At 41.9% G+C, this 27,325-nt stretch overlaps 1 protein-coding gene across 1 annotated transcript in view; it reads right to left on the reverse strand.

Annotated features, from left to right (window-relative positions):
* The window catches only part of CSMD2 (CUB and Sushi multiple domains 2), a 1,417,205-nt gene that overhangs the window by 518,958 nt on the left and 870,922 nt on the right, over positions 1-27,325 (reverse strand). The window contains exons 8-9 of the mRNA XM_069223779.1: positions 25,465-25,552; positions 13,756-13,880 (exon numbers count right to left, since the gene is read on the reverse strand). Of these exons, the coding sequence (XP_069079880.1) occupies positions 13,756-13,880; positions 25,465-25,552 (213 nt within the window). The remainder of the gene's footprint in view (positions 1-13,755; positions 13,881-25,464; positions 25,553-27,325) is intronic.

Here is a 27,325-nt window from a genome sequence, read left to right on the forward strand (position 1 = left end):
AACTGGTACTTTGGGGAGGACAGATACCACCAGTCATAATTACATATAGTTGTTCCTGATTTCATGTGAACCTTTCCATGTATGAAGAACCCTTCAGGTCTACATGTTCATTAATATCTCTGACCTGAGTAGACTTCTTGATGAAAGAGCCATTCTTCCATTTCTCGTTAGTCACAATTATTGTTTATCAAAATTGGAACTTCACAACCAAATGTGCATTCCTTTAATTCTAGGTTGCCATCACTGTCCATGACCTTATTTGATTTTCTCGATTAAAACAACACATTTATTTTCAAGCTGGCCTTCAATTTCTATGTCCTTCTTCCAGGTCTGGGAGGTATTCATTGTCTATAACCACAGTGAGAACTCTTGAGAACTCTTGATGGTCAATAGTCTCTTTCAATGTTTAGGGATATTGTTGCCTATTTTCTATAAATTCTTGCTAGATCTTCAAGGTCTCTATGATTTTTATTTCTGCTGTTTGCTGTAAAATAGCACAAGTTTATATTACAAAATGTATGGTACCCAATTCATTGACGTCTGGGAGCATGGTAGGCAGATTCAGCCTTGGCAGGAATCAGACATGTGACATGCCAATTGCTGCTTTGTTCCAGCAGCAGACATTCAACTCATTGAACAAACCCCCTGGGTACCATCCATGGCAAGAAAGAGGGGTGTTTAATTGCAAAGCTTACAATAATGTTAGCAATATATTTTAATATGCTGTTGAAACTTCATGAATATAAAGCTCTATTTGTGTAACTTTACTGTATATGATCAAGCCCAAAAATAAAATCTAAAATATAATCATCATCAATGGCTGAGCTGGAATCCCTTAAAGGGAAGACATATCCTCCAGATGTACGTGTATGGTATGACTTATACAGAACAATGTTGCATATAACCCGTTATGGAAGAAACCCAGTTCACAATAACATTGATTTCAATTACCTCACTGAAGCTTCATGAAGAAAGAAAGCTCTTCTATGGTTTAGATGATCAGACGTGCTTTCTTTTTTTTATTTGACTACAAAGTGAAAAACACCAGGATTGGATCCTCCTTACCCAATCCACTTCTTCATTCCATAATGTTACCAATACAGTCATGAAGAGGTATTTTCAACTGACTTTATGTCAAAATGATATTAATGAGTTATGTCTCAGTACTAAAGGATCAACATTAATACAAACAGTACAAACAAACCGGTAAGTGCACAGTCTGTACAGAAGCCGTCAGCAGATGATATGACATACATTGTATCAACAGAAACACCTCCATAGGTATTCTCTGCTGAACTATTACAAATCCAGTAAATCTAGCAATTTTATTCTCAGACTAATCACAGGCAGGAAAGTGTCTGTCTGTTGATATAATAAAAAAAACTCTTGATACCATCTGAACCACCCGTGATCCTTTACATGTTCTCTTCCCATCCACTGTACACATTTGCATATTCAATCCCTCAGAAATGACATCCAAGCAGACTCTCAGAGTATAGAAAGATTTCTTCTCATCCCCATGCCCTCACACAGTAAATCACTCTTCAGAGCAGATGGAATTCTCCTGAAAGCAGCTAAGTCATCTCCATTAATGCCACGCGGGCTCATGGGTGATCTTGTAATGAACAGGACAGAGGGTGAATCAGTTACCATGAGCGTGATGCCTTTCACTATTTGCTACCAGTTAAAAGACCATCTGGAAATGTATTACCAAATGAATGCTTGCCTGACAGTCAGCAGGTACAAATCTAGCATCAGACACCAGAAGGTTATGCTGGTTAGTTAGAAGGATAATTCTCTCCACACATGTTTCCTGGTATTCTGTTATTTAATTGCTGCAGTCACCCTTGGTGGTCTTGTTGATGTGCCTGCTTCTTCTTTGGCTCAATAACAGTTATGTGTGCTGCTAGTGTGCCATGGCCTTCTTCTACAATAATAGACTGATGACTGTACGTCTGCCCCTGTTAGAACAAGTCCTTTCATGTAGTAATCGGTTTTGTTTAGTGAGCTCCTCCATGGTATTGCTGTGTATTGCCAGTTCCTTGGCTCACTTATAGAGATGTAAGGTATTGCTTTAAGGCTCTGTAAAAGATTTTACATTGATGACCTTTGGTGTGCTATTGGTGCAGTGCATTACTGCGTAGGATTAGGCATATATCACTGAATTAGGCACGTTGCGCAAGTATTGCATGCAATCCCCAGGAATTCTCTGTCACAACTTTGTGAGGTAAAGATCTGTGATATTGATTGACTGATTGATTGGAATGACACTCTTACTCAGTATTCTGCATAAACGTATTCCTCAGCAGCAAGAGGAATAACTCATCTAGCCTTCAACTGAAGGAAGAAATCATGCCCCATAGAGGGGAAAAGTCACAATTCTTTCAATCATAAGAGGATTTAATGGCAAAGAATGGGGGGGATTACTCCAACCTTCAGCAGTAGGAGGACACTACTTAATCCAGCAGAAGAATTCCCCACCTGTATCTTCCAACAGTAGGGAGACACAATATTAGACAGTGCAATCGATTACACCAACCCTTAGGTGTGGTAGGGCACCAGTGCACAGATTGGAAATTTGTACCCCAACCTTTAATCATAAAACTACACAACAGTGCCCAGTGGACATATTTTAGCAGGAGTAGGATACCAGAGGAGCCAGAGGAATCATTAACTCTACTTCTTCCCTCACCTTGGGAAGCAGTGCCGCAGTTAGAAGCCATTTTAAAGCCTTTACATGCACAATGGCTCCACATAGCAACTATGAGTAAATCACTGCAACTTCACCTGTAAGTGCACTCCAACTAAAAGCAGATACTCACCAATGTCCTTGCATATTTGAGGCTTATGCATACCTGACTAGGTGATCCTTACAGACTTTGCATGAGGACTATGTTCAACTTACAGGAAAAAAGAACTCTAATTCTCCCTTGCAAGTGGACCACTCAGAAAGCATCTCAGGTATAAGGGCTAAACACAACTAAGTTCAGAGCTGAACTCCAATCTGTGATTGTTTGAGGACAATCAATTAAGCTCACGGAGGTACATTAACCACACACTGAAAAAAGTACTACGTTTCTAGTTTTAGTCTCCAGAAAGATACTATGGGGGTCATTCCAAGTTTGGCGGGCGGCGGTTGCCGCCCGCCAAACTTACTCCGCCACTTGGCCGCTCCGCGGTCAAAAGACCGCGGGGGCCATTCAGACTTTCCCGCTGGGCCGGCGGGCGCCCGCCAAGGGAGCGCCCGGTGGCCCAGCGGGAAAGGCCCTGCAACACAGAAGACGGCTCCGAATGGAGCCGGCGGTGTTGCAGGGGTGCGACGGGTGCAGTTGCACCGTCGCGATTTTCACTGTCTGCTATGCAGACAGTGAAAATCATGCTGGGGCCCTGTTAGGGGGCCCCACGACACCCGTTCACGCCATCCTGTTCCTGGCGGTAAAAACCGCCAGAAACAGGCTGGCGGGAAGGGGGTCGGAATCCCCATGGCGGCGCTGCTTGCAGCGCCGCCATGGAGGTTCAGCCCAGCCAGGGGAAATCCAGCGGGAAACCGCCGGATCCCCTTTTCTGACCGCGGCTTTACCGCCACGTTCAGAATGGGCAGGAAAGCACCACCAGCCTGTTGGCGGTACTTTCCGTCGTTCACGGCCCTGGCGGGTTTTACAGCCAGGGTCGGAATGACCCCCTATATTTCTAGGGGAAGATGGCAGAACTGACTATCACCAATAGGAAGAAACTGTATCACTGAGAGGACAATTTATCCACAGAGGTTATGGAAAGATGGTACAACTTAGTTATTCACGTGTAGACAGACATGATGTAAGAGTGAGAAAACAATGAATCCGGCTTTCCCTCTAGCATGACTTAACCTCTAGAGAAATCAATTGAGGAAGGAAAATTGTTATCTATGAGGGATAACCCAGTGCAGAATTTTGACTTGATAACGAGCAGGCCACTTCAGTCTCAAACAGCAACAGAATGCCACATATCCGGGAGGGACACTGACAAAATTGAGGGAGGATTGTAATAAACTGCAGCGTTTCACAGAGATGACAGCAGTTGCCTTGGACCTGCAGTCCCGATATTCTGGTGTAAGAGCAAGCCTGTGGAGGTAGTTATTAGAAATGAAATAGTTCACTAATAAATAAGCACTACATGCATCTCTATCATGAGGGAATTCAGCATGAGCTCCAGATAAAGATGTGTCCCCTTCATTGCTTTGCTGTGAATATCAACACATTGGACACAAATATACTATACAGTCCTCATATTCTGCTCTCTTTAAAACTGATGAATCCGGAAAAAGTTTCTAGGCAAGCAAGAGTTAATCCACGGATGGAAGAGATTGGCATGGGTTTATGTCAGAAGCTGTCAGGGGATTGTTCATTTATACATGCAACGCACCGGCAATGACTTGTCACTTGATTATCCCGCGCCTCCGCGATCCATCACGGTGCTGGGCAGGGGAAGCGCGGCTATCCTGCTTAATGGAATGTTAATCACCTCACCTTGCTGCCAACCGCAGTGACAGATTGCTCTCTCCTCCGCCCATATATCTACACTTTCAGGTGCTCTGGAGACCACAAGCAAGCTACACAGTGAGCAGGCAACCTTCTGGTAGGTGTGGCCAGTAGATGTGACACTTTCCAAGACAAAAGTATGGTTGGATGCAATTTGCCTCCTAATTGGACTCACCATGCCTCCCAACATAACGCAGGCATCACTCCTTCCCTGGATGAACAGCCACATATTTAGTTTATGAGGGCGTTGGAGGAAGGCGGCCCTGTATGCAGTTTATAATAGCCTGTTAGGCCTCTGTTACTTTATGGTTGAATTACCTTGTTATTAATCATCGAGCGCGCTAGGCCAGCGGGAAATCAATTTGCTGCACTATCTAATGGTGGCTCATCTCCGTCTCAGGCCTGGGTCCAGAGACCTTCTCCTTCACTAATTTGGTTCCTTTTTGCCTCAGCCAAAATAGTGCCTGTGTGCCAACGATGCACCAGCCTAAAAACAAAAAGGCTGATGCACCTAGGTCATCCCAGAACAGTATCTGCTCCGTGTTAAGCAGCTTCAGACAGGCTCGGGCATCCATTGACGCGTGAGGTTGGGTCATTAAATGTGCACAGTCTGGAGACAAGTTAGGAAAGGAAGCAAATTAAAGTGGGCTGGGTAAATACCCAGATCGTTGAGATAGACAACGGTGACAGTAACGTCAAGGCAGCTCATTTCTGTTACTGCTCATGTTCATGAATGGATTAATGAAATGAGACTTGATAAAACAAAAAAATTGTGAACCTATCGAGCTCCCCACATCATTTGTAAAAAAGACAGGCTCCTTATGTGACTTTTTGGTGTTCACTTTGCCTTCCCATTTTTCGATTTATAGTCCCTAAAATTAGGGTCTTTTTAGCTATTTATCTTCCGATCTTAGCCTTCATTATCAAAACTCCGTGGCTACAGATTGTAGCATAGGACTAGTACTGCAAAGGTTGGTTTAGAGTCATAAACTTATTTTTTTATCTGCCTTACCCAAGTGTAGAAGTTACGTTTTTTTTTAAAGAGGGATCAAAAAGTATTCTTTCTTTTACAAACACCTATACAATACATATTGCTGAGTTGGGATATGTCTGGGTAAACTGTATAGAGTTTTTTTTTGCAGTTTTATATAGCTCAAACTCGACCTGAAGGTACTGAAGCACTTTACAAAAGCACGAGCTATGGTAGAAGGACACATTCATTTTTGGTAGGCACAGGGAGATTAAGCAATTTGCCCAGAATCACAGGATGATGAGCTGAGGCCGAGACTCAAGCCTGTTCGCCAGTTCCAAGGTTGGAAGTTCTTGCCATTATACCACATCCTCTCCCCTTGGAGAGGATCTCTTGGTTGAGAAACAGTTTGATCTTTTCTAGTAGTTGGAAAGAGTAACTTGAGAGTTCAATTAAAAGGCTATTACAATAGTCTATGTAGTTCACTGAAACCCAAGGTACTGACTGGTGTTTTAGGTGTGTTAAGTGGTTATATATTTAGCAGCTGACACTGTGGAGCAGTAACTATAATAACAAAGGCCTTTCTTTCCATGGAGGAGCTAAAATGGACCTGGATGCTGACCCGGCGAATGTGTGGTATTGTAGTTTCTGAGAAGTTCAGCAACTGAGACCATAGTTTCATCAACTGATGGATGGCTGTGAGGCAATTTGTGATGCATGATAGAGGCGCAGATGAAGGGAGGAAAGTAGATCTTGGTGCTATTGATGCAATGGTTATAAGAGAATCCAAATGAGGTAATGTCACCGAGGGAGGAGATGTAGACTGAGAAAAGGAGAGGGCTTAGGACAGCAAATTGCAGGATGGCTGTAGGACATCCTAGGCGACTGAAAAAGTGTGGTCAGAACTAGGAGGCGAGTCGTTTACATACACGTTTTTAGATATGAGTTTAGTGCGGAGAATGTTGTAGGGTAGTTTTTGGGATTAAATGTTGCAGCCAGTTCTAAGAGTATAAAAACAGAAGAGAGTTGGTTGTAGTGGGTAGTGAGGGTAAAGTTGGATACATGTAGAAGAGCTATTTCTGGAGCGTGAAGGTTCTGGAAACCTGATTGGCGTGGGCTTAAGAAGAATGCTTGTGTTGCTGTAAATTGTGAGGTCATTAAACACCAATTTCTCTTGTATCTTGAAGAAAAAAAGGAAAGGGGGAGTTGCAATTGTTCACAAAGGAATTGGGAGTAGTTTCTTTAGAATATGTAGAATCACTGCTAATTTGAATCAACTTAAATCTGAGCCAGATTTGAGAGATAAAAGAAAAGATAACTCTGCTGGAGGTGAAGGCAAGAGGTTTGATAGTCTGAAGAATAAAAACGGTTTAATGGTGCACCGAATGGATTGGCTACCTTAATTATAGAAATTAATTCAACTGAAGATGTTTCAACGATGTCTGAGAGCAGTGAAATAGGTTTTGGGTTGTGGTGGGGATGTAAACTAAGGAGGTGGAGTACTAAGCAGGACAGACAGGATGTATAGTTTAGTAGTAACATCTGGGGTGAAATATGCTGCGAAACCTTTTGCAGATAAGGATAGACCATTTATGATTTGTTTGTTTAATGTGCTTTATACTTTCACATAAAAATTCAACGACTAATGATATGCTCTAGTGCCAACATAAGCCAAGGAAAATAAACACGAGGCTGTACAAATTCACAAGGATGCCATCACGTATCAGAGATCATTATACTGTCATGATAAAGACTTTACAAAGACTCAGTTTACTATCCTCTGACCTAGGCTCTTTGCTACATATGAGTCTTCACTACCTTCCTTACCCTTAATGCCTCCCAGTGTACGAATGGCCTTTGAAACATGTAGCGACATCAGAGGTCGGCACATAGTGCATGATGCAGTTATACCAGAGCAGCCAAGAACCCACTGACACTTCCTTTCACTTCCGCCTTCAAAATGCGACCTTTGACAGCTCACCTTTGCTCCTGTGATTGGTTTACATTCTACATTCCATGACTTCCTCTGATGCTTCTTTCCGTTTCAACAGCTGAAGGACATTTGGAAACTAGGGGGCAGGCTAAGTAAGGAAAATACTAACAAAAACTTTAGAAAAAGATCAACAGAAAATTCCGTATGGGAAATCGGGTAGTGTTTACAACGTTTGTAAGGAACACCATGTTTTAGTTTTGAAAAGTAAGGAGATTTGTCCGTGGCAAGCAGGACCTTGTAAGAATTTGAAACATGGTAATTTGAGAAGAACCATGTCACTTTACAGTGCTGTAGGGTTCTCACAGCTCTGGTTCTCGAATTCCTGAGAAATTAACGGATTTTCATGCTCCAAGCAACCACTAAATGGTTCCACTAATCGGTTTGCAGATTCTCTTGCATATTGTCATACAAGCATAAATTCAGAGGTGACTGGCCAGGTGATTAGATGCCTTTGGCTGTAGGGAGATACTTCACTTTCTCATGTTTGATTCCCTAGTCCACATGGTCCTTCTCTCAGAGTGAGACAACAGCTTAAAAGGAGAAGAAACAAACAATGCTTACAGCTGCTTGACTGACTGCTTTCATTCGAGCGGGAGTCTCACATAGGCAAGACACAAAGCTTTAGACACGTTCTGTGGTATTAAATCCAATGTAAAGCGACTGTAGTGTGCCCTTAACTCTCCAAAGGCAGGTTGGACACTTGGAAGCCAAAGAGGATTGCACACATTAGATCACTTCTGGATGATATAACTGGAAGGTGAGCTTGCACAGAAGCTCAAGAAAGAGAGCGAAGACAATCAATAAACTGTAGGAATCTGTGCACTGGTATATCGCCCTGAGGCCTGACCTTGCATGTGTGTTGAATCTACAGAGCTCTGCGGAGCATGGCCCTAACAAGGAACTTTTCAAAATCCTCAATGAGAATGATAACAGAAGAATCAAAATATGTATTCCAGAGAGGCGACCTTTCCACCAAAATAATTCTATACCAAAAGGAAGCAATTAGAATGACCTTGAACTGTCGGGGAGCCGACATACGAAGAAAGAACATTTTGCAGCATCAGAGCTCCGCTAAAGATAGGCTTTCTCTAGCAATCATTCTAACAAGAGCCAAACCACAGTACAAGCAGACTTGATTAGAGCCACTATGTGTGGAGCGATTTAAGTAATTCTCCCATGAAGTAACAGTTTTTCTCCTAGTACCTTACGGCAGAATTCAATTGATCTGAGTTTGCCAATGTGAGGTTTGCAGCCTGAGCATCATTTGCAATGCGCACTGTTGTTTTGTTGTGCTTCATTTCCCTTATGCCATTGTGTGTTTCATTAAACTCTGGAGGGTGTTCTCCATGAAGCTCTCTGATGCTTTCGGGTTTTGTAAGCACTATACAAAATACATTGCCCAAGAACAGTAAATGAAGGAGTAGAAATCTACAAAGGAAAATTGGACTTGAACAGGAAAAAAATATTCTTATCCTCTTATCCAAAGAGCAGCAAAGTATGTTTTTCAATGTGCCTTCGACGTAAACTTCTCCAAAAACAAACACTGTCCATACAGCTGTCAAATTTCTGGACACATTGATCAGGTAAGTCAGAATTGATCTGGTGTGAGAACCAGTGGTGTAGCCAGTGTGTCATGAGCCCTGGTGCAAAAAAGGGAGTGGGCCCCCCGGCTGATGGTTCCTCTGTGGAAAACAGCACAAATCAGGGAGCAGTGGACCATGACATCATTTCACCTACTGCACCAATGGGAGCTACTCCTCTGCTGAGGACATGATTCATTATGAGGAGTATAAGGCATTTTACATATAGTAAATTATAGTAGAATATAAAATATTGCATGTGCCTAAGAAAATACATCTCTACAGGCATGTCATAATAGAAAGTACCTGAATATGTTGATAAGGATTAGGGGTGGGCATAACTCCCGTTAATTCTGTGTTGCATAATCATGCAAAAATACCTACAAATTTGGTGAGATTACGCCTAATTATGCAAAGAAGAGTAAGAATGCATTTAGTGCTATTTCTTTATGGAAAAATGCTACCTTGCATCCAAAATGGGAGCTAAAAAGCATTTTGTGCCACGAAATAGAGCTAAATGCAAGAGAAGAGGCTAAATGTGCTCTTAGCATAGGATTTTTACCCAATTTACCCACAGCGTTTTGTGCTATTTTCTTATTGCAAAATGACCTACTCACTTCCAATATGGATATAAGAAGGACTTTTGTGCTAAGAAATAGAGCTAAATGTGCTGCTGAGGTAGAAGTATCCCCACAACTTACTCCCGGCATCTATGGTTATTTTATTTGCGCAAAAGGCACCCTTATATCTGTTTTGTATTACGATAGCACAAAATGCAGCTGAACAAAAATAACTAGCAAGTTCGGCGGCTTGTGGTCACTAAATGTACTCTTGAGTTAGGGATGCCTTCCTCCAAACTACTATTAATTACTTGAGCAGGCAGAATCGTGTCATTATTAGTAACTGTGTGTCAAAGAGTAATACATAATTGCCTAAATTAAATCTTCGCCTCCCAGGTGAGGCGCAACGAAGAGAAATGCCTTTATTTTTTCTTGTTATTTTCTCTTTCTATGTCTGCTGTTTTCTGCAGCACACATTGAAAGAGGAAAACACCTCTGAGTATTGTTTTTGTGCAAGAAGGTGCTCCTTCCTACATAAAACAATCCTGCCTACAACGCTTCCACCCTTCCACCATGGTGCAAGGGTGCCTGTGTTGGCGGTAGGCTGCCAAACTGGCACCAGAGCAGTGGGAAAGGACAGAAATGTGCAGTATTCCTTGAACATGGAGCATTCCTGCCTTTTCCCTTTGATGCAGGGCAGTGCTGCAAGATGACTTCCTGCACAAATTTGGCCCTTAGTATTTAGGTATTTAGGGCTGGGCAATGCTTAATTTGTGCTTGTTGCTGCCGGTGTTGAGAACCGACACTTATTTTTGAGGGCCAGGCTTATTTTTCAGCCTCAAGCATTTACTGCCAGCAAAAGATGCATATGGGAAAGAAGGAGGAAGAGAAAAACGAAAAAGCGTCACAAAGGGAGAAAGCAGAAAGCTACAAGAATGAGCTGAAGGGGCGCAGAGTGGCTTTATATTGATTGAAGAGGCCCAAGATGGCTTCGGGATTACACTTCCTCAGTATTACGTGTTCGCACATTTAATTGCAGCAGCCGAGTGTTTAGGGGGAGGGCTTAGGGCACCTTTTTATTTACAAATTAGGCACTGGGGCTCGGTCAATTGTTCCCTATGTCTAGCGGGAACCTACGAAATGGATCTACACATGCTTCACTAGCAGAGTTAACTGCATGACTTTAAAAACTATACAGGCATACCTCCAGTAATATTCACGCAGAAGACCACCAAGAGAAATTTCCGTAATGAGTCACTTTCTTAGGCATATTACATGGGAAAAAATAGTCATTTTACCAGCTCCTGTGGTGACAGGCTAAAACAAACCAACCTAGGTGCAACTGCTGCTTATTGGACATATGCCAATTGATCTTTACTGCTTTATTTGCATATTCTCCATATTTTACACCCTCATCTTCATTTCCAGCCCATAACTGCAGGACAAAAAACTGACTGCGTTTAACCTTCTTAGCAGAGCGTTAGTCACAGTTCACCACCTGAGCAGAGGTCGGTTACGCTTAATTATGTAATTGATTCCGGCTGGCTTCATTCTGTCACCTGAAATAACATACCTAGGTTATTTATAGCGAGAAATGTGAGTTAAGTCTATACACCATGTATGCAAAATATGCTAATCTCCTATCAGAAAAAGTACATGGGCGTGTTTCCATAAGAAAGTTAATTAAGAATGTGTTTAGCTTGTGCAATTTTTCTAGGAAATGTGCACGTTTGGTGGCTCTAACTGTAAACATCTGCCCTTTAACTGACATTTAGTTAATTAGGAGAGAGGGAACAGATGCATTTTGCTCCAATTCAATTTTCTCAGCGAGGCTCTATTATCTCAGAATCCACAGATTTTGACCTCTCCAACAAGATAAACATGCATTCAAAACTGAGATCTTTATTTAAAAGTTGGGAACTCTCACTTTCTGATAGGTAGATCATTTGCACACGTGCAGCTAGCTGCTGTGACACATTTTTGGTGCTCAGTAAAAGTATGTAAGAGGCCATTTAAAAGACTGGTGGCTCGGAAAACTGTTCCTGCTTTCCAAACTTCTGGTTCACCTGCTTCATTTAGGTGTGAGGGAACTGCTGAGGGGCCACATCATCTCCACTGTTGATGGGTCAGAGGCTGTGATCCCGTCGTCACATGGAGGCCTTTCATAAATCATGAAAACAATGTCTTCGCTTTCATAAAAAGGCCCTGGTGTTGAAGGTACGTTTCTGAAAAGCAACAATGAATGACAAGGTCCCACATCAACATGGTGGCATGCCCAGCCTTCAGCTGTGACCGGTGGATACACTTTCATTAGAGGGGGGTGGTGGTTCTCCATCAGGGTCAGATGTATGGGCCTCTGCTGACCTGATGAGCTGGCAGGTCCTAACAATAAATTACCCCAGTAAATTACCACAGTAGTCTTGAATCTAACATCACACAGCACTTTGAGGTAAAACAGCAGTTACTCAAATGTATTGCTGTTCTTTCAAGTAAGAATATCAGGGATGAATTTTCCCACAAAGGTCTCCCTAAAGCATGTGATTCACTTAGACTACCACCAAGCAGTTCTCTCCCTCAGTGGAAAAATAATCACAGTTTACACAAGTTCACTGAGAGTGTCTGGTCAATTTAATGGACAATCATAGATTTCAGAGCAATGTATATATCTAATTTAGAGGTTTTAATGAAGAAAACAGAGTGATAGCTGAAAGGCATACCTTAATTTCAGCTACCGGTAATTAGTCTTGACACTCAAGAAGCACTTCACTGATGAGGCCCAAGTAGGCCCAAAGAGTTCCAAGGTTTCTTTTGGTCCAAGGTTTCATGGTCTGATGGGGCTGACCAGTTCTTTTTAGAGAATGATCAGTGGTGATTTTTATTTGTTTGGCGGAACTTGTCAGTACTGCCACAGTAAGAAAAAAATGCTAACTGGAATATGGCCCAAAATGTGACTGCCAGATGTTGAGTTTAATTCAAGCATACCATCCTTCTTTTTTTGTAGTTCTTATGTAGTGGTTTGTATAAATGAGGTGGCTCCCAAAAATTAACACTGCCGTTTCCACCCACATCTACCATATTCCTCTTCACGTAGAGTGTGGGCAGACGTTGGTTTTCACAATGACAGAACAATCGCTGGCCTAGTCATTGTGTGGTGCATCAAATGGGCTCCAACTGATAATGATGGCTCGATTGGTGATCCCTGGGCACAGATCACCTCTATTTTATGATATGAAGGAGTACTCTGAAAGTGAACTTGTATTATATAGCATGCTTAGTGATACAATCACCACATAAAACTACATTGATGATAAAAAAAGAATAAATTATTCTTTCCATTATAACAATATCTGTAGCAGAAGCAACACTTGGCTTCCATAGGGCCAGTACGGACTAACTTTGGGCACACTTGTGCATACATTGTGGGGCCGCCAGAAACTTCAACACTATTGGGATCAGGTGAGAGGCTAGCTGTTGGAGGCCACATGGGAGAAAATGTAATTGGATCTGGCACTGGAAGTCTGGGGGGATCAGACACTACCTAAATATACATTGCTTCTGTGTAACATAGCTCTCATGGTGGCCAGGAGGGACACTGTACAGTTGTGGGGCAGCGGGAGAGCTCCCACAAATTAGCGCTCGGAAGTAAATTTAGACTGGAGCATGCAAGCTGATTAGTCTACATATGAGACCTGTGGAAATCTGAGAAGGTATGGGACCCGTGGCAGAACTACAGAGACCTGGACTAACCTCCCCATTCCCCCAAAGGGGCAACATAGAGGGGAACGAGGGGGAATATCCTATGGGCATTAAAGGGCATGGTGTGAAGAAACTTTGGACTACTGAGGAAACAGGTGAAGGGAGTGGGCACTGGTTTGCTTGTCTAATTACAGGGTGGTACGAAATGACTTTTAAATGCATGAAGTCGATTCTTGCAGTTTCTGTAAACAGTAAACAATTTCTGTAATAAAAAGAGTTTCAAAATAAACCTTGGTACAGCTACTGATAGCTGTGGCTAATTGACGGCACACTCATCTCTAGAAGATTCTCATTCAATGCCACAAGAATTTTAACAATTAATGCCCGAACACTCGAACTAGAAGTGAGGTGGGTGCCCACATGGACTCTGCAATCTTACCTCTGCAGGCTGGCCGGTGGTCACTCCAGGCTGCAAACATGTCACTGACTTTCATGCAAGTGATGCTTTTGGAGCCTTGTAGGTCGTAGCCATCATTGCAGACAAACTGGATGCTGGATCCCAACCTGCAAGTCAGAATAGGTGTCAGTTGAATGGTCGAAGGCTTTGCTTTTGCTGCTAAAAGTCTTGTATTTAGAAAATGAAGCTCAAGGTCACAGAGCAAAATACAGCACCCATCGCGCTCTAGAATATTAGGGAGGTGGCTAATGGTTTCCACCCATTAAAAAGGGAATACACAGAGTTCAGGGCCAGTCTTGCTACTCTTAGGTTAGGAGAAATTCCACGAGGAAATTACCAGATGCTGGAATGATTGTTACCAGATGGCATCTTCTTTGCATTAATTCTGCCTTTTACAAGTTGAATTCTCAGAACGGGGAGAACATGCAGATACAAAATTACTATGAAGAATACTACATGGTATTCCCTAGTCTGAGGGGTTTAGCACTCCCATTTACTCCCTGCTCTCAGCAGGGGTAGATGGGAGTAGTGTCTTTCCTACAGAGCAGAGGTGGATGGTGGGGCCTGGGAGGGTTATGGAGGGAAAGGACAAATTGTTTTTGGAAGCAGGAGCCTGCAATGATTCCCCCTTGCCAAAGAAAAGGTTTATCAGAGGTGTTGGTGGGAACTGACTGCTGCTCAATTCAAAATTGCATGTGATTTTACCAATCAAAACTACTGACTAGTAAAATTGGCCAGATTGCATGAGGGAAATCTGCTCCACTTGACTCTCAATCAGGGCTTAAGTGCCACCTGTCAATTAGACAAAAAGCTATGCTAAATGCCACCAACAAATTACAAGGCAGAAGATCCTACTTCCACATACATAGCAAGCATGAAAAAATGCTTCCACCACCCATGGCACAGCTACGGGGTCAGATGGGGGAAAAGGTTTGAGGAATCCGGGTGGATCCTTTTTTAGCACAATATTGTGATTGGGGCAACAACACACTGTTAGAAGGTTTTTTGTAACCTAAAGCTTATTCTGAATATACCTTGTGTAAAGTGTGTTGTGGTCATTGGCAAGTGCACAATGGTCAATGACAATAAGTTTTAGCCCCAGTCAAAGTCTCTGCTGAGTGCAAACCAAACTAAAAAATGTAGTGACAGATGTACGGTAAATGTATGGTCACTTGTCAACTTGTAACAATACTTCAGTTTCTTGTATCCTTTTACAAGCCACTAAAATTTGTAGCTGTGCTCTAAGGGTTCTTCGTAGGGGAATTATGACTAAAATTCTCGGAATAGATCACCAGATAAACAAAACAGGGATAAAAGCATGTCAACCTGTCCGTGGTAGCCTTAAAAATGATAACTTCATCTGAGATATTTTTGACTTCGGAGCTTATTGGAAAGGCAGTATGAAAAGAAAGCCTTGTCTTGGGAAGGATGTTTGGCGAACATTTGACAAGGAATGCTAAGTGAAGCTGCGTTGATAAATGTCAAGAAATTGTCGCCTGACCACTCTCCAACATGGCTGCCTTTTTTTGATGTCTGAGCATTGTAATACCCTTCCAAATCTCAGCGGGCTGAACATAGTCTTGCAGGCCAAAGAGTCCCGGAAATGTTCATCAAGAAATGTGTATGCACATATTCATACATCATCTGATCGAATGCATATCTCAGAGCGGGACGGGATCTGATGATAACATGCGGTCTGTCGATTTCTGTTAAAAAGCAGCCTCAGTGTGTCCGCGGGCGGCCGCCATCGCTGCCAGCAGAATTCAGAAAACGATGTGACTATTTAGACGGTCTTTTGTGTGTCGCTAAGGTCGGACCCATTGTTGAGCTCGTTCCTCGGATATACTACTCTTCTATTACAGCTCCAGAGCCGCCCATGACTGGAACAGTTCGTGTCAAACTTCAGAGGGAAAGAAGGGGACACCTAGGTTACCGACACGCAAACTGCAGGGGCTGTGGGGGGAGTGAACACTCAGCTGTTGTAGAAACAGGAATTTATTGAGCCCAGAGAAAATGTATGACCGCTACCTACAGAACCCGGTCTCGAATTGTATTTTCTTTAATGTAACCTCAAACAAAGATTCCCTTGATCACCCGCACCCCTTGATCTATAAAATATACCATATATCTCATAGTTGTAAAGAACCATAAAGATGTTTGCTGTACAAACTGCTAAATCATGTTTAACGCCGGATAGTGCTTGAAATAGAAATAGGGAAGTGCAAATACTCACTACCCCAGAGTACCGGTCAGAGATGCGCCTGTACTCCCCTATGAACAGTAATGCACCTTGTTGAGAAGTGCTGGTACCTTCCATTTCAAATGAAAGAAGTGTAGGTTCTCGGTGCGTGACAGTATTTGCCCAATAAAGCACCGATTGTGGAAAAAAACATTCCCTTGGTTCATCACATGCAGCTGAGATATATAACTACGGGAAGCGTGAGGTGGATTTGGCAGGCTGCACCTGTAACCCAACCAACCTGCTGCCTTTGCCCCTCCGATGAGGAGAGTTCTTCCATCTAACTTCAAAGCACCTTCTGTGTCTCGCATTCTGAGATACTTCTTCCTTGTAGAGCACACCAGATCTACTTGCCTCAGGATAATACACTAGAAAGGATGGTGCACACTGCTTAATCAAACCATTACCTCAGCACAGAGAATTTGCTGCCAAAGGAGGAGTGGCCTACAAGGTTATAGGAATATTATGACATCTCTCAACAGCCTGAGAAAGATAAGTAGGAGGGAGGGAGAGCTCCACACCACACTGACACCATCTTCCTGAAGTCAGTGTCTCCAGACTTGGGAGACAGGGCTTCAATGCACACCATAGCAGTAAAGGAGTCTGATTGCTAATTAATCAGCTATTTATACCATTTTACCCTGTATGTAGAAGAATATCAGTTGCTCTCAAATTCACTGCTTCGTGCCCCATTGTGCCTCATGTTCGCTGGATTTTTTAACTGTACTTTTGACAGTCTCAGTGAATAAATCATTAAAAGCCTTCAAATTGATTAAGCAGAGGGGTGAAGTACAAGTTACTTATCTTTGGTAATGTTCTTTCTGATGGATACGCATCTTCCTGCAGAATTCTTAAATGGGCATCCGGGCTACTTCACATCAGAAGCCATCACTGAAGCAGCCTTATGACACCCACGGATTTGTTAAAGCTAGTGGTGGCCACAGTTTCATGCTGGACAATACTGTGGTACTTGAATTGAATAAGGATATGGATATATTTGTTCTATGCATGAATAATGTTTATATAGTTGAAAGAAGTGAAGTACTACATTTGATGATGAGCCTTACACGCAGGTGTCCAGATTTAAGAGTGGAGGCTTTTTCACCATTTTCTTAAGACCGGACTCGCCGCACCGGGCATTTTCCCGGGAGGCTGGAAGGGTGGGGGGCCGCTTTTGTTATTGGGGGCCAGTTACGTACCAGTGCAACAGTTTGAAAAGCACTGCGGAGTTCCTTGTATATCCAACATTTTTCAGGCAACAATAAAAGTGCCACAATAACTCTGTTGATTAATGTATCGGCTGAAGAGAGACTGAAGTTTTGTCTACTGTCTGTTTTGACTCATCTAAGGTAGTACAGAGGGATAATATGCCTGCTGGAAAGAGGGCGCACTATACACATCACAGGTCAGAATTTTATGTGCATAGCTCATTGGTTTACTACTTTGGTCACACAGCTCCTTTTGTTATGGAGCAGTTCATAAATTAAATCACAATCTAGCACAGTGAACTATGAACTGTCATCAAAGGGCTGAATGTAAACTGCATGGTACAAGCTAGAAAGTTTTGTTTCTCCCTAGTCTTTGATTATCCTAACTTTTTTAAATAAAGGGTAGAAATAAATTGTTATCAATAAACTCAAACCTAACCACTGTGTTATGCTCTGAATCCTGAGTTTATGCTTCCCCAAACCAAGCACTCTTAAAAAATGTCTACCAGCATGGATGATGTGTGAAAGCTACACCTTCTAGTCCTCTTTGTCTACATGTTCTATACACTGATTCACACTCATATAATTAATTGTAGTTCTATGTGTATGTGATGTAAAGTGCTCCAACACCCTAGCGCTGGTAAGCGGCACTATATAACAAATGTAACACATGTGAGAGAGGGGCTTTGGAGCGATGAGAGGCAAAAAAGTGCTGGGGAAGGAATCTTTGACAAACCCCGATAAAGCTTGCCATATGCTGGTAAGGCCATCATTTAATCTGCTTTAGAAACAAATACAATTGAATTTATAATACAAAACGTGTTGTAGAAATTACAGTTTTGCTATTTTTTCCCAAGCCCCAGTCACAATGAAGTGGTCAGGGTTCCTCACCTTGCCCCATATGGAGGCTGGACTGACAAAAGTTTGCCAGGGGTGCTTTGGATTCCCAGTCCGACCCTGGACACTCAGGTGTGCCACAAGTTCACTTCCATAGTGAGGCTGCATGATAACTAGAAGACGTACTTTCAGTTTCTCTCACTGACAGCCATTTCTACAGGGATGATTCTGACGGAGAGGCTGTTTCGTAGTTTGGATGCTTCAATCTGAAGCGGTGTTCAGTTTTAGAGTCTCGGAAGAGTCTGAAGATGCAGAGTAGATTTTGATAAGTGAACACGCATGTGGTTAAGGTTTGTAGTCTACTCAGGCTAATTCTTCTGGAGTACTAACCCAGCCCAGTGAAAGACTGAAGTAGGAGTTACATGTATGTGCTGATTAGATGGATGACTGTGCTGAGGTGAATTGGATGAGGTAGCTGCTTTTGCAAAAGACAAGAGGCCAAAAGAAGATAACTGTCTCAAGCATCAACCTTTCATTAATCTAGAATTCTCTACTAAGGTTTACACGGGCAACTGAGTTAAGTCATGCGCTATTCTTCCTTCAATAGGAGCAAGCAGGCATTTTGTGCCATTGGGTGAGTTTCTGAAGACCTTGCAAAGAAGATACTGACTTTTCAGCTGTCAGCTCCTGCTAATATATAGAACACTGTTTTACGGCTTCCTCAATGCTGGCTTGAGTTAATGATCATGATAATGATCACAATAGTGATAATCATTAAGTCATTTGCCTTCCTTTGTACATGAGTATCACAGACTTAACCTCAAATTTTGTGCATGTGGATTTTCAGTGTAAATATAGATACTCATTGAACAACCCCCTACTAGGTTTTGTTGCTTCCTGTAAGAGCTGTGAGCAGGTTGATTCTGGTCCTCCTCTGACCTCTGCTTCCACTGTATGGCACTGGCTGAGGCTCTGGAGGAGGTAGGCATTCTATCCCTTATCCACAAGAGGCCATTGTTGTGCCTTTTTGTGATGCAGGAGAATCCACAATCACAGATGTCTTGGGCCATACAATAGTGAACATTAACCCCTCAGAGATGAAGAATGGGGATGGCAGTCACAGGCAGCATTGGAAATATTACAAGGAGAAAGGTGCCCAGTTGGAACACAGAAGAAGTTTGAAATTGAAAAATTCAGCTTGTTGCAGAAACTTCATGTGCATTCTTTCTGATCGTCATTACACCGTAAATGGTCACGGCAGTGGCGAGGGAAGACAGCAACCTCCTGGCGAGGCCTTTAAAAAACAAACATGGCGTAATTGTCATGATCAGGATTAGATATTGATCAGCAGGGCAAATGGCCAGATCATCAATATACATGGAACTGAAACCGCTATAAAATGACCACCTTATGAATACACATTAACCTGGAACCCCTGTGGGTGGTTAGCTCATAAATATACATTACCCTAACAAAGATTCCACAAAGGACAGACAGAGAGATGGAGAAACGATCAGCTCATCACCAGCAAGCAGGCCATCTCCACCACATGTACATACCAGGGAGCATGCCTGCTTAATGGTAACAGATAAGGACGAGGGAAGTTGTCATGAGAACTGGAGCTGGTGGATCCAGGCTGTGTGCTTCACACAGTAACTCTATGCACACTCATCACACATAAAAATATCCAATAAAGCAAACAGTCGTTACCTGAATTTTTATGGTAGTTCAAAGACTCTAATTTTTTTCAATGTTATTATTGCTGTTGTTGTTGTTATTGTTGTTATTATTTGTAGTATTATAGCTCTATATGAATAAAATTAATTGGATGCAAATATCCCGAGTATCTGTCTGACAGAAGACTTAAGCAATAATCCAGTGTCCTGGCATGGCCTATACGTTGACTGGAAGTTTAATATTATTATTATTATCATTATTACTATTATTATTACTATTGTTGTTGTTATTATTGTTTTTGTTAATTTTGTTATTTTTGTTGTTATTGCTATTATTGTTATTTTTAGCATCATTATTATTACCATTATTATTCTCGTTAATAGTATTCATAATTATAATAATAATAATAGTATCAGCAGCAGCATCATCATCATCACCTTGTAGAGTGCTACATGTTACTTCGTGGTCACTTTAGTGTGCTTGCCCACCATGCTAAACAGGTGGGAATTAGGTTTGAAAGTGGGTGTGTTTTGTGATTGGTGGGGCCCAATCTCCCGAACAGAAGTGTTGTCTCCAATCATGTCATGTACAGCATGAAGACTATGGGGGTTATTACAACTTTGGAGGAGGTGTTAATCCGTCCCAAATGTGACGGATATACCACCAGCCGTATTATGAGTTCCACAGGATATAATGGACTCGTAATACGGCTGGTGGTATATCCGTCACTTTACCGTCACTTTTGGGACAGATTAACACCTCCTCCAAAGTTGTAATAACCCCCTATGTCTCAATTCTCTAGTCCAAAAAAAAGCAGCAAGTGCTTAGAAGCATATGAATAAGCAAGAATTAAGCACCAAAAGAAACAAAGTAATGCTCTAAAATGAAGCAGGCAGACCTAAACAATGTTACCTTTTTTCTTACCAGGTCCTGCATCATACCTGTCCTGGCAGGGCTCTTGGCTTGGAGCTCTAGTCTTGTCTAGAAGGGGGTTATGTGCGCCACACCCACTTCCTAACCCTCGTAGGTAAAGAACCCCCATGAACGCAGAGGTCCTATAGCGATGTTCATTGGATGGCACTGGGCACTCCTGAAAGAGGCCGGCCTCATTCTTAAGGGGTGGCTACATCACTGAGGAAAACTGAGACCCTTTGAGGCCGAAATTAGAACTCTATGCACATCATTTGTGAGGGCCAATGGTATTCATGCTCCACTTCCCTCACTGCAACTGTCCCTTGGCAGTATTGTGCACTCAAGGACATATTAGGGTTAGTGTCATCACAAGTAGTGTTAATATTATTATCAACAAAAATAAAAATGTTACCTCTAGTTAACTTTATTATTTATAGTATATAAAGAAAATAAGAATTATATTAAACGTAGTCACTATCTTTCAGTTCTATGCTATGAAGCACTGTCTTGCAAAAGCGCTACATAAATAAAATGAATTGAAAAAGGTCCTTAGAGCCTGGCAGGCAGGAGGTTTAAGCAGTAATTACTTGGATGGTGAGCACACTTGACCGCTGCTATATGGCCTCTCCATTGGCTGCGTCACTGGTTGTGATGGCAGAAAAGGCCTGGCACACCCCTCTCCAGGCTCCTGCGCTAGGAGTCTGTATTGACACCACCAGGCTACCCCAGCAGCACCTCGTATATAACCCCATCTTGTCAGCCTGAATCAGTACAATAGGTCCCCGCTAAATGTGTGGTTTGCAAGACATGTGCAAGATTACTACACATGCCTGCTTCCTCTGCACCACTGCTATTTGCATATTATTTAAAATACAACTTTATTTAGGGCTATTCCACTTTGCAGAAAAGGTATTTTGCTGTACTTCTAATGGATAAGGGTGCACGGTGTTAAACACACGCCCATTGGCAGTAAGTGATGGAGGTGGGTTAACAAAAGCTTGTGAGTGGTGGCCAGTGCCTCTAAGTTTCAAAGTTATCATTTTTAAATTTTGTATAACATTGAATTCCGAACACATTAATGCCTTATCGGGTTCCATGAAAGTGTTGACAAATGCAATTTTGATCTTTAAATTCAGTTATTGGGAGAAGGTGGGTTTTGAAGCATATACCCGAATTGGTCAGCTTGATTAGTAGCTGGGAAAACCTTTTGGAAATATCTGGAAACCATATCATTACAGGATAACTAAGACACATTATAAAAAAGCGAAAATTGTGAAACAAATCTTGGAAATTAACTATAGTAACAAGAAATGAGGTTACCTAGGAACAATACCTAAGGCAAATATGTTAAATAACCTATTAGTACTTTGAGACTAGAATGCCATACCTAGTTGGAAGCCTAGGAAAATAGCATCTATTACACAACATGTGCTGAAATTATACCATGTTGTTGAAAGAGCTGTTTGGGGGAATATCACATTATTCTTCAAAACTGGAAACCAAGAGAAATTGGTTTATCAAGAATGCTCAGTTACAGAGTTTTTGTACTTTATGATGGACAGGATATTCATCACATTTGTGACAGAGTAAGCCATATGGGAAACTCTAAATCAGGCCCTATGTCAATATGTCTTATTAGATTAAACACATGCAAATTCATATTATATGGATATCCTGACTACTCTAATCTGAATGAAGACATTATGGGAAACTCTTAATCAGGCCCTATGTCAATATGTCTTATTAGATTAATCACATGCAAATTCATATTATATGGATATCCTGACTACTCTAATCTGAATGAAGACGTCCGGGATGGATGTTGAACACACCAGCAGTAGTCCTTTTGGTTCAGACATATACACAGGACCAGAATCACAAGGATTTGCTCTTCTGCACATTAGGAGATGGGTGGGGGATCGCTGAGTTACACCTGTCATCCTTTACTGGATTTGTTAAAATCTACACTAGATCCAATTAGGACATGCCTGGTGCATCAGTAAGAAAACTTAATTCAGATGTTCATATCTTAAAATGTTTCTAAGAACCTCAAATATGTTCTGATTATACCGATTTTCACTAGTGAAAACCTTACTGTATGCAGTAAAATAGATTTTGTGTTAACTTATTGATGGTCCAACCCTCTTCTAATTGTATTCCATTGTAACTGTGGGTGAGTCTAGTCTTTATACTTTGAGACCAACTGCAGGTGGAGGGCCAGCAAGTTAACTGGTTAAATCCATCTTAAACAATACTACGTACTACTGATGGTGCTACGCTTGACAACATTTAAATTGCTACACTCAGGGCCGGCTTTAGCACTAGTGGCGCCCTGTGTGACAATCTTTTTAGGCGCACTCCCTTGTGACTTTCTCTAGGATTCTTGCACTACCACCAGGCAAAAGTGCCCCTCATCCTTCCATGGTCCCTCTCTCACATACATTACATTTGTTTTAAGGCTCTGATAAAAAAACAGCTTTACTAATCCACTCAGCTATCCACATAAAATACAGATCAGCATGCAAGTTAACTCTTTGTGCTATTTTATGGCGGGTCAAAGTTGCCACTAAACAAAACTGCGAACTCTATGTCAGGATCATTAATCACAAGAGTTAGCTTGACATTTTTATTGTTGCCTGACTTGTGGTGCAAATGGAACTTTGCTTTAGGTCCTTTTAAATTGTAAGTTATTGCTAAACAGAGGCCCATTCCCCTGAGGTCAGCGCCCCCTTCCAGGTCAGCGCCCAGCGGAGCCACCCCAGTCGCACCCCCTTAAAGCCGGCCCTGGCTACACTGGGTGGGAGTTATACTCCATATACACCTTTCTCCCTTCCTCTTCTCTCCCTAGTTATCAGTGAGGTACATTGTTACTTTTTTAATTAAATATAAAACAAGAATGCTTAGCTTCTTGGTCTTCCTATATGGGTTTGCCCAGTCATGTACAATGGGATCCAGCATTATGTCAATTGAATAAAATGTGTTGGCGAACACTGCTAAAAACAAAACTAGATGGAAAGAAAAAACGGAGACTTAGTAAAATGATAAAAACAATTTGTTGTTACTAGCCAAGTGGTGCTTATGGTTGATGGGGTACAGTTCTGCACTGAAAAGAACAAGAACAGCATTTGTATGGGCTGGAGTGTTGCCTCAGCTAGCCAATAGCAGCCCATGCTTGTGCCCTTCAGTGATGGGTGTGCCCTGCACATCCCTTTCTGTTTTGGTATGCAGAATTGGGAACATAATTGTGAGACACAGGAGTAAGGTGTTAGGAGCACTCTAGCTCCAGTGGTGTGGAGTGAAATAGCAACACAAAAGTTACAGATGAAGGTTTGCATAAGGGTATGGAGTGTTGGAAAGGCAGACATGGGGATATCTCATTGAGGTAAGAAAAAGAAAAAAAAAAAGAAAATCATCTTGAATTTAACATCATTATGAAAACTTTTGTCACTGTCATCATTTTATAACTTTTCAGAATCAAACCACCCCCTCGCTTTGTCATCTCTACTACCACTGGACTTACAATTAGAAAATGTAGCCACTGCACTGGCTGCCAATATAAAAAGAGTAAAATTTAAAACTTGCTGGCTTGTAAAATGTAAAACTCGCTGGCTTGTACATTGACCATTTTACAAAGGAGACTCTCCTTTTCTGGGTGGAACATTCAAGTAATATCTCACTACACAGTACCTTTTCCAAGTCCACTTTCCCTTGCTTTTAATACTTCCCTTTGTAGACTCAAGCCTCTGCTTAAAGCTCCTAACTCCTGCCTATGTCCTGCAAAGATGATGATCTTAAAATGAGAAGCACAAAACAAAAGAATACAATGCGACATCGTGGCTTAACCTATCAAGCCATGCTATTTGTCTAGCACCCTGGAGTCCTGTTTCCATCATAAAAATACTCTTAACCATAACATATGGATGACTATCAACAATAAGCTGAGACTAGCTGTCGGACTAAGCATAATCATGTATACATACGTTATTAGAGCCCATCAGGCCACAAACACTGCACTAGGTGCCATAGATTGTGGGTTTCAGTCTACCATAGTGATTCCCCCTGCCAGCACGTTTCACAAACTGTGTCCCGGCCCACTGGTGGGCTGTACTTTTGGTAGGTCGCAAAAGTTCAAGGATTAAATAAAGATGCAGTTAAATTTGTATTTACCTTGCCACATTTGTTGCCCCTCAGAGACAGCAATCAAATGTCAGGTTATATCTTCTGACAAATTACTGCTTTATTAGCATGGACATTGGTGTTTACAGACTTCTCTAACTTTACAGTCAGAGAAGAAAAAAGTGAATCATGATAATCTTGCTGGGCTATGGGTGTTTGAAAGGAAAGGCTGTAGGATGTCATTTTTTGTAACACGCAACAAAATGTAAATACCTGCAAATGAACTATACACATTCATCAATTAGTCCATTTGTTTTGTAATTCTGAAGTGTGATGGAAGCAAAGATTTTATTAGGACCAAAACAATCAAGCCACTTTACCTGGAAGTGCACAAATGATAAATATTCACTGAAACACGAATCACTTGTGTGCAATATAGTTTTATCAGTAAACCTGTGTACCTATGCAGATTTAGTGGCCATTTTAATGGAAAATATGCTGTCTGTAAATTACATTGCACTACAACAAGAAGCTTACGTCACATTAACAAAATTACCCACCTCATGTCCACTAAAGCTTTGTGGGTCACGAAAATCTGTTGTTCTAAAAAGTGGGCCGTGGTTCTAAAAGGTTTGGGAACCACTGCCCAAGTATAATACATGACTGCCAACTGTAAAAGAGACAAACTAAAAGCCAACCTACCTGAAGTCGGATCCTATGCGCTTGCCCCGATCTGGGATCCCAGGGTCTGGGCACATGTTGTGGCCCTGAGAGACGCCAACCTGCGTTACTGGAAGGGAAGAACAAAATAGCACACACAGAGAAGATAGAATATCACAGGAAATGGAATTCAGCTGAAATTTCTGTTTTATCCACAGCTTGAGTTGAGGCAAGTGAATGGGGAACTATAATTGCTAGTCTGGGCGTATGAATTTTGTAAGCATTTCTCTACAAACAAAGCTAATGACTGTAATTGAATCATTTCAGCATCATTTATTTTTTCACAAGCAGGCCCTCCAAAGGCTCCCAAAGCTGGTGAACCGCGTGTTTTGTAAAGACTCCTCTCTGCACATGAGCAGGCACATGTACATGCGAACACGTACACACACACACACACATTCTCTTTCACTTAAATTGATTATCCATGGACTCTCCTCAAACTGAACTGTCAGCTCTGAAATCACAGTCATTACATGGAACCAAAGGGCAACCCTAGTCATAAAGAACGGGTGGACAGGATAGACACATCTTGATGCTAGGTAATCTTACAAACTGCAACACATTTAATTAGCAGGAATCCATTTTGTCTTAAGCACTACCCCGGGGACAGAAAAGAGTTGATAAAGGTAAGAGCTGCAAACATTCTTTGAGATGATTCTACATGTACAATCAACCAGGAGAATAAACACAGGCTCTGCAATCATGTTACAAAGCCTGAAGGGCAGTGTGGACGCAGGAGGTTGGAAATTCACTAACATTTGAGAGTCTTGACAATGCACACAGCAACATGATCATTTATATGATGGCAAACAAAACATTTTGACTCCAACTCTCCTTAGTCGCCATGCAACTGAGTCTTCTATCTAGAGCATACTTCCATTATTTTAGCGATGAGTCATGAATATGGTCAAATTAACAAGGCCTTGTATGATTAATAAATCTCAGTTAATGCATATTCAAAGCTGCAACAGTCAAAAGATAGTACCCTCTGCTTAGAGCAAACATAGCTCGCTCACATTCCGCTCTGCAGCATTGTTTTTACCCTTTCATGACAGAAGCCAACATTACATATGGGTTAACGGATGTGAAAAAACATAATTGGTTTAGACAAAGCTGACAACTGAGGCTATATTACGTATAAGCTGCACTGTCCCACTCTGAGGAGCACCCTTAAATTGCTGTGTCATGCACAGACTGGGATAGTGCACCCCAATACAGCAAATGTGTTGTTCACAGCGCATGTGCAAACACATGCCTGCCTTGTAATCAACTTATTTGTGAAAGACAGACTTGCTCTTTGTAGCAACTGGTCTTCCTCTCACTTTAGGTGGGGCACTTGGTCTTCATTTCAAAGAGGGGCGTGGATCCTACCAAAGATGGCTTCAGTGGGGGAGCACTTGCCTTCAGGGGAATTCCAGGGGGTCCATTGGGTGTGCACTGATTGTAAGCCACCTCACATGTGGCACACAGTCAATGCTTCTCTTGACAGGTTATTTGCCATTGCACCTGCAGCTGTGATATGAAGCAGGTGCAATAGCAAAGGTTCCCTCATTAGCTTGGAGCCACATCTCTGTGCAAGCGAGGAAACATTCCCTTGCGATCACCCTGGCATGCATCTAGCAGCTGCACCATCCATATTACCATAGGTGCAAGCACCTGTTGCCTGTTCTGCAATACTAAAGTGCACTTTTTGGGGAGACACTTGTCTTCTTCAATCAAGAAGATACAGACAATGACCTAGTGAGAAAGGCAGAGTTTTTCCAATAGGGTGTTTTTTAAAGGAAGGAAAGAGCATGGCTAGGTTAGTCAAATGACAGGATGTGACTAGGCCTAGACCCATTGG

The sequence above is a fragment of the Pleurodeles waltl genome, chromosome 3_1 (genome assembly GCF_031143425.1).
Source record: "Pleurodeles waltl isolate 20211129_DDA chromosome 3_1, aPleWal1.hap1.20221129, whole genome shotgun sequence".
NCBI lineage: Eukaryota > Metazoa > Chordata > Amphibia > Caudata > Salamandridae > Pleurodeles > Pleurodeles waltl.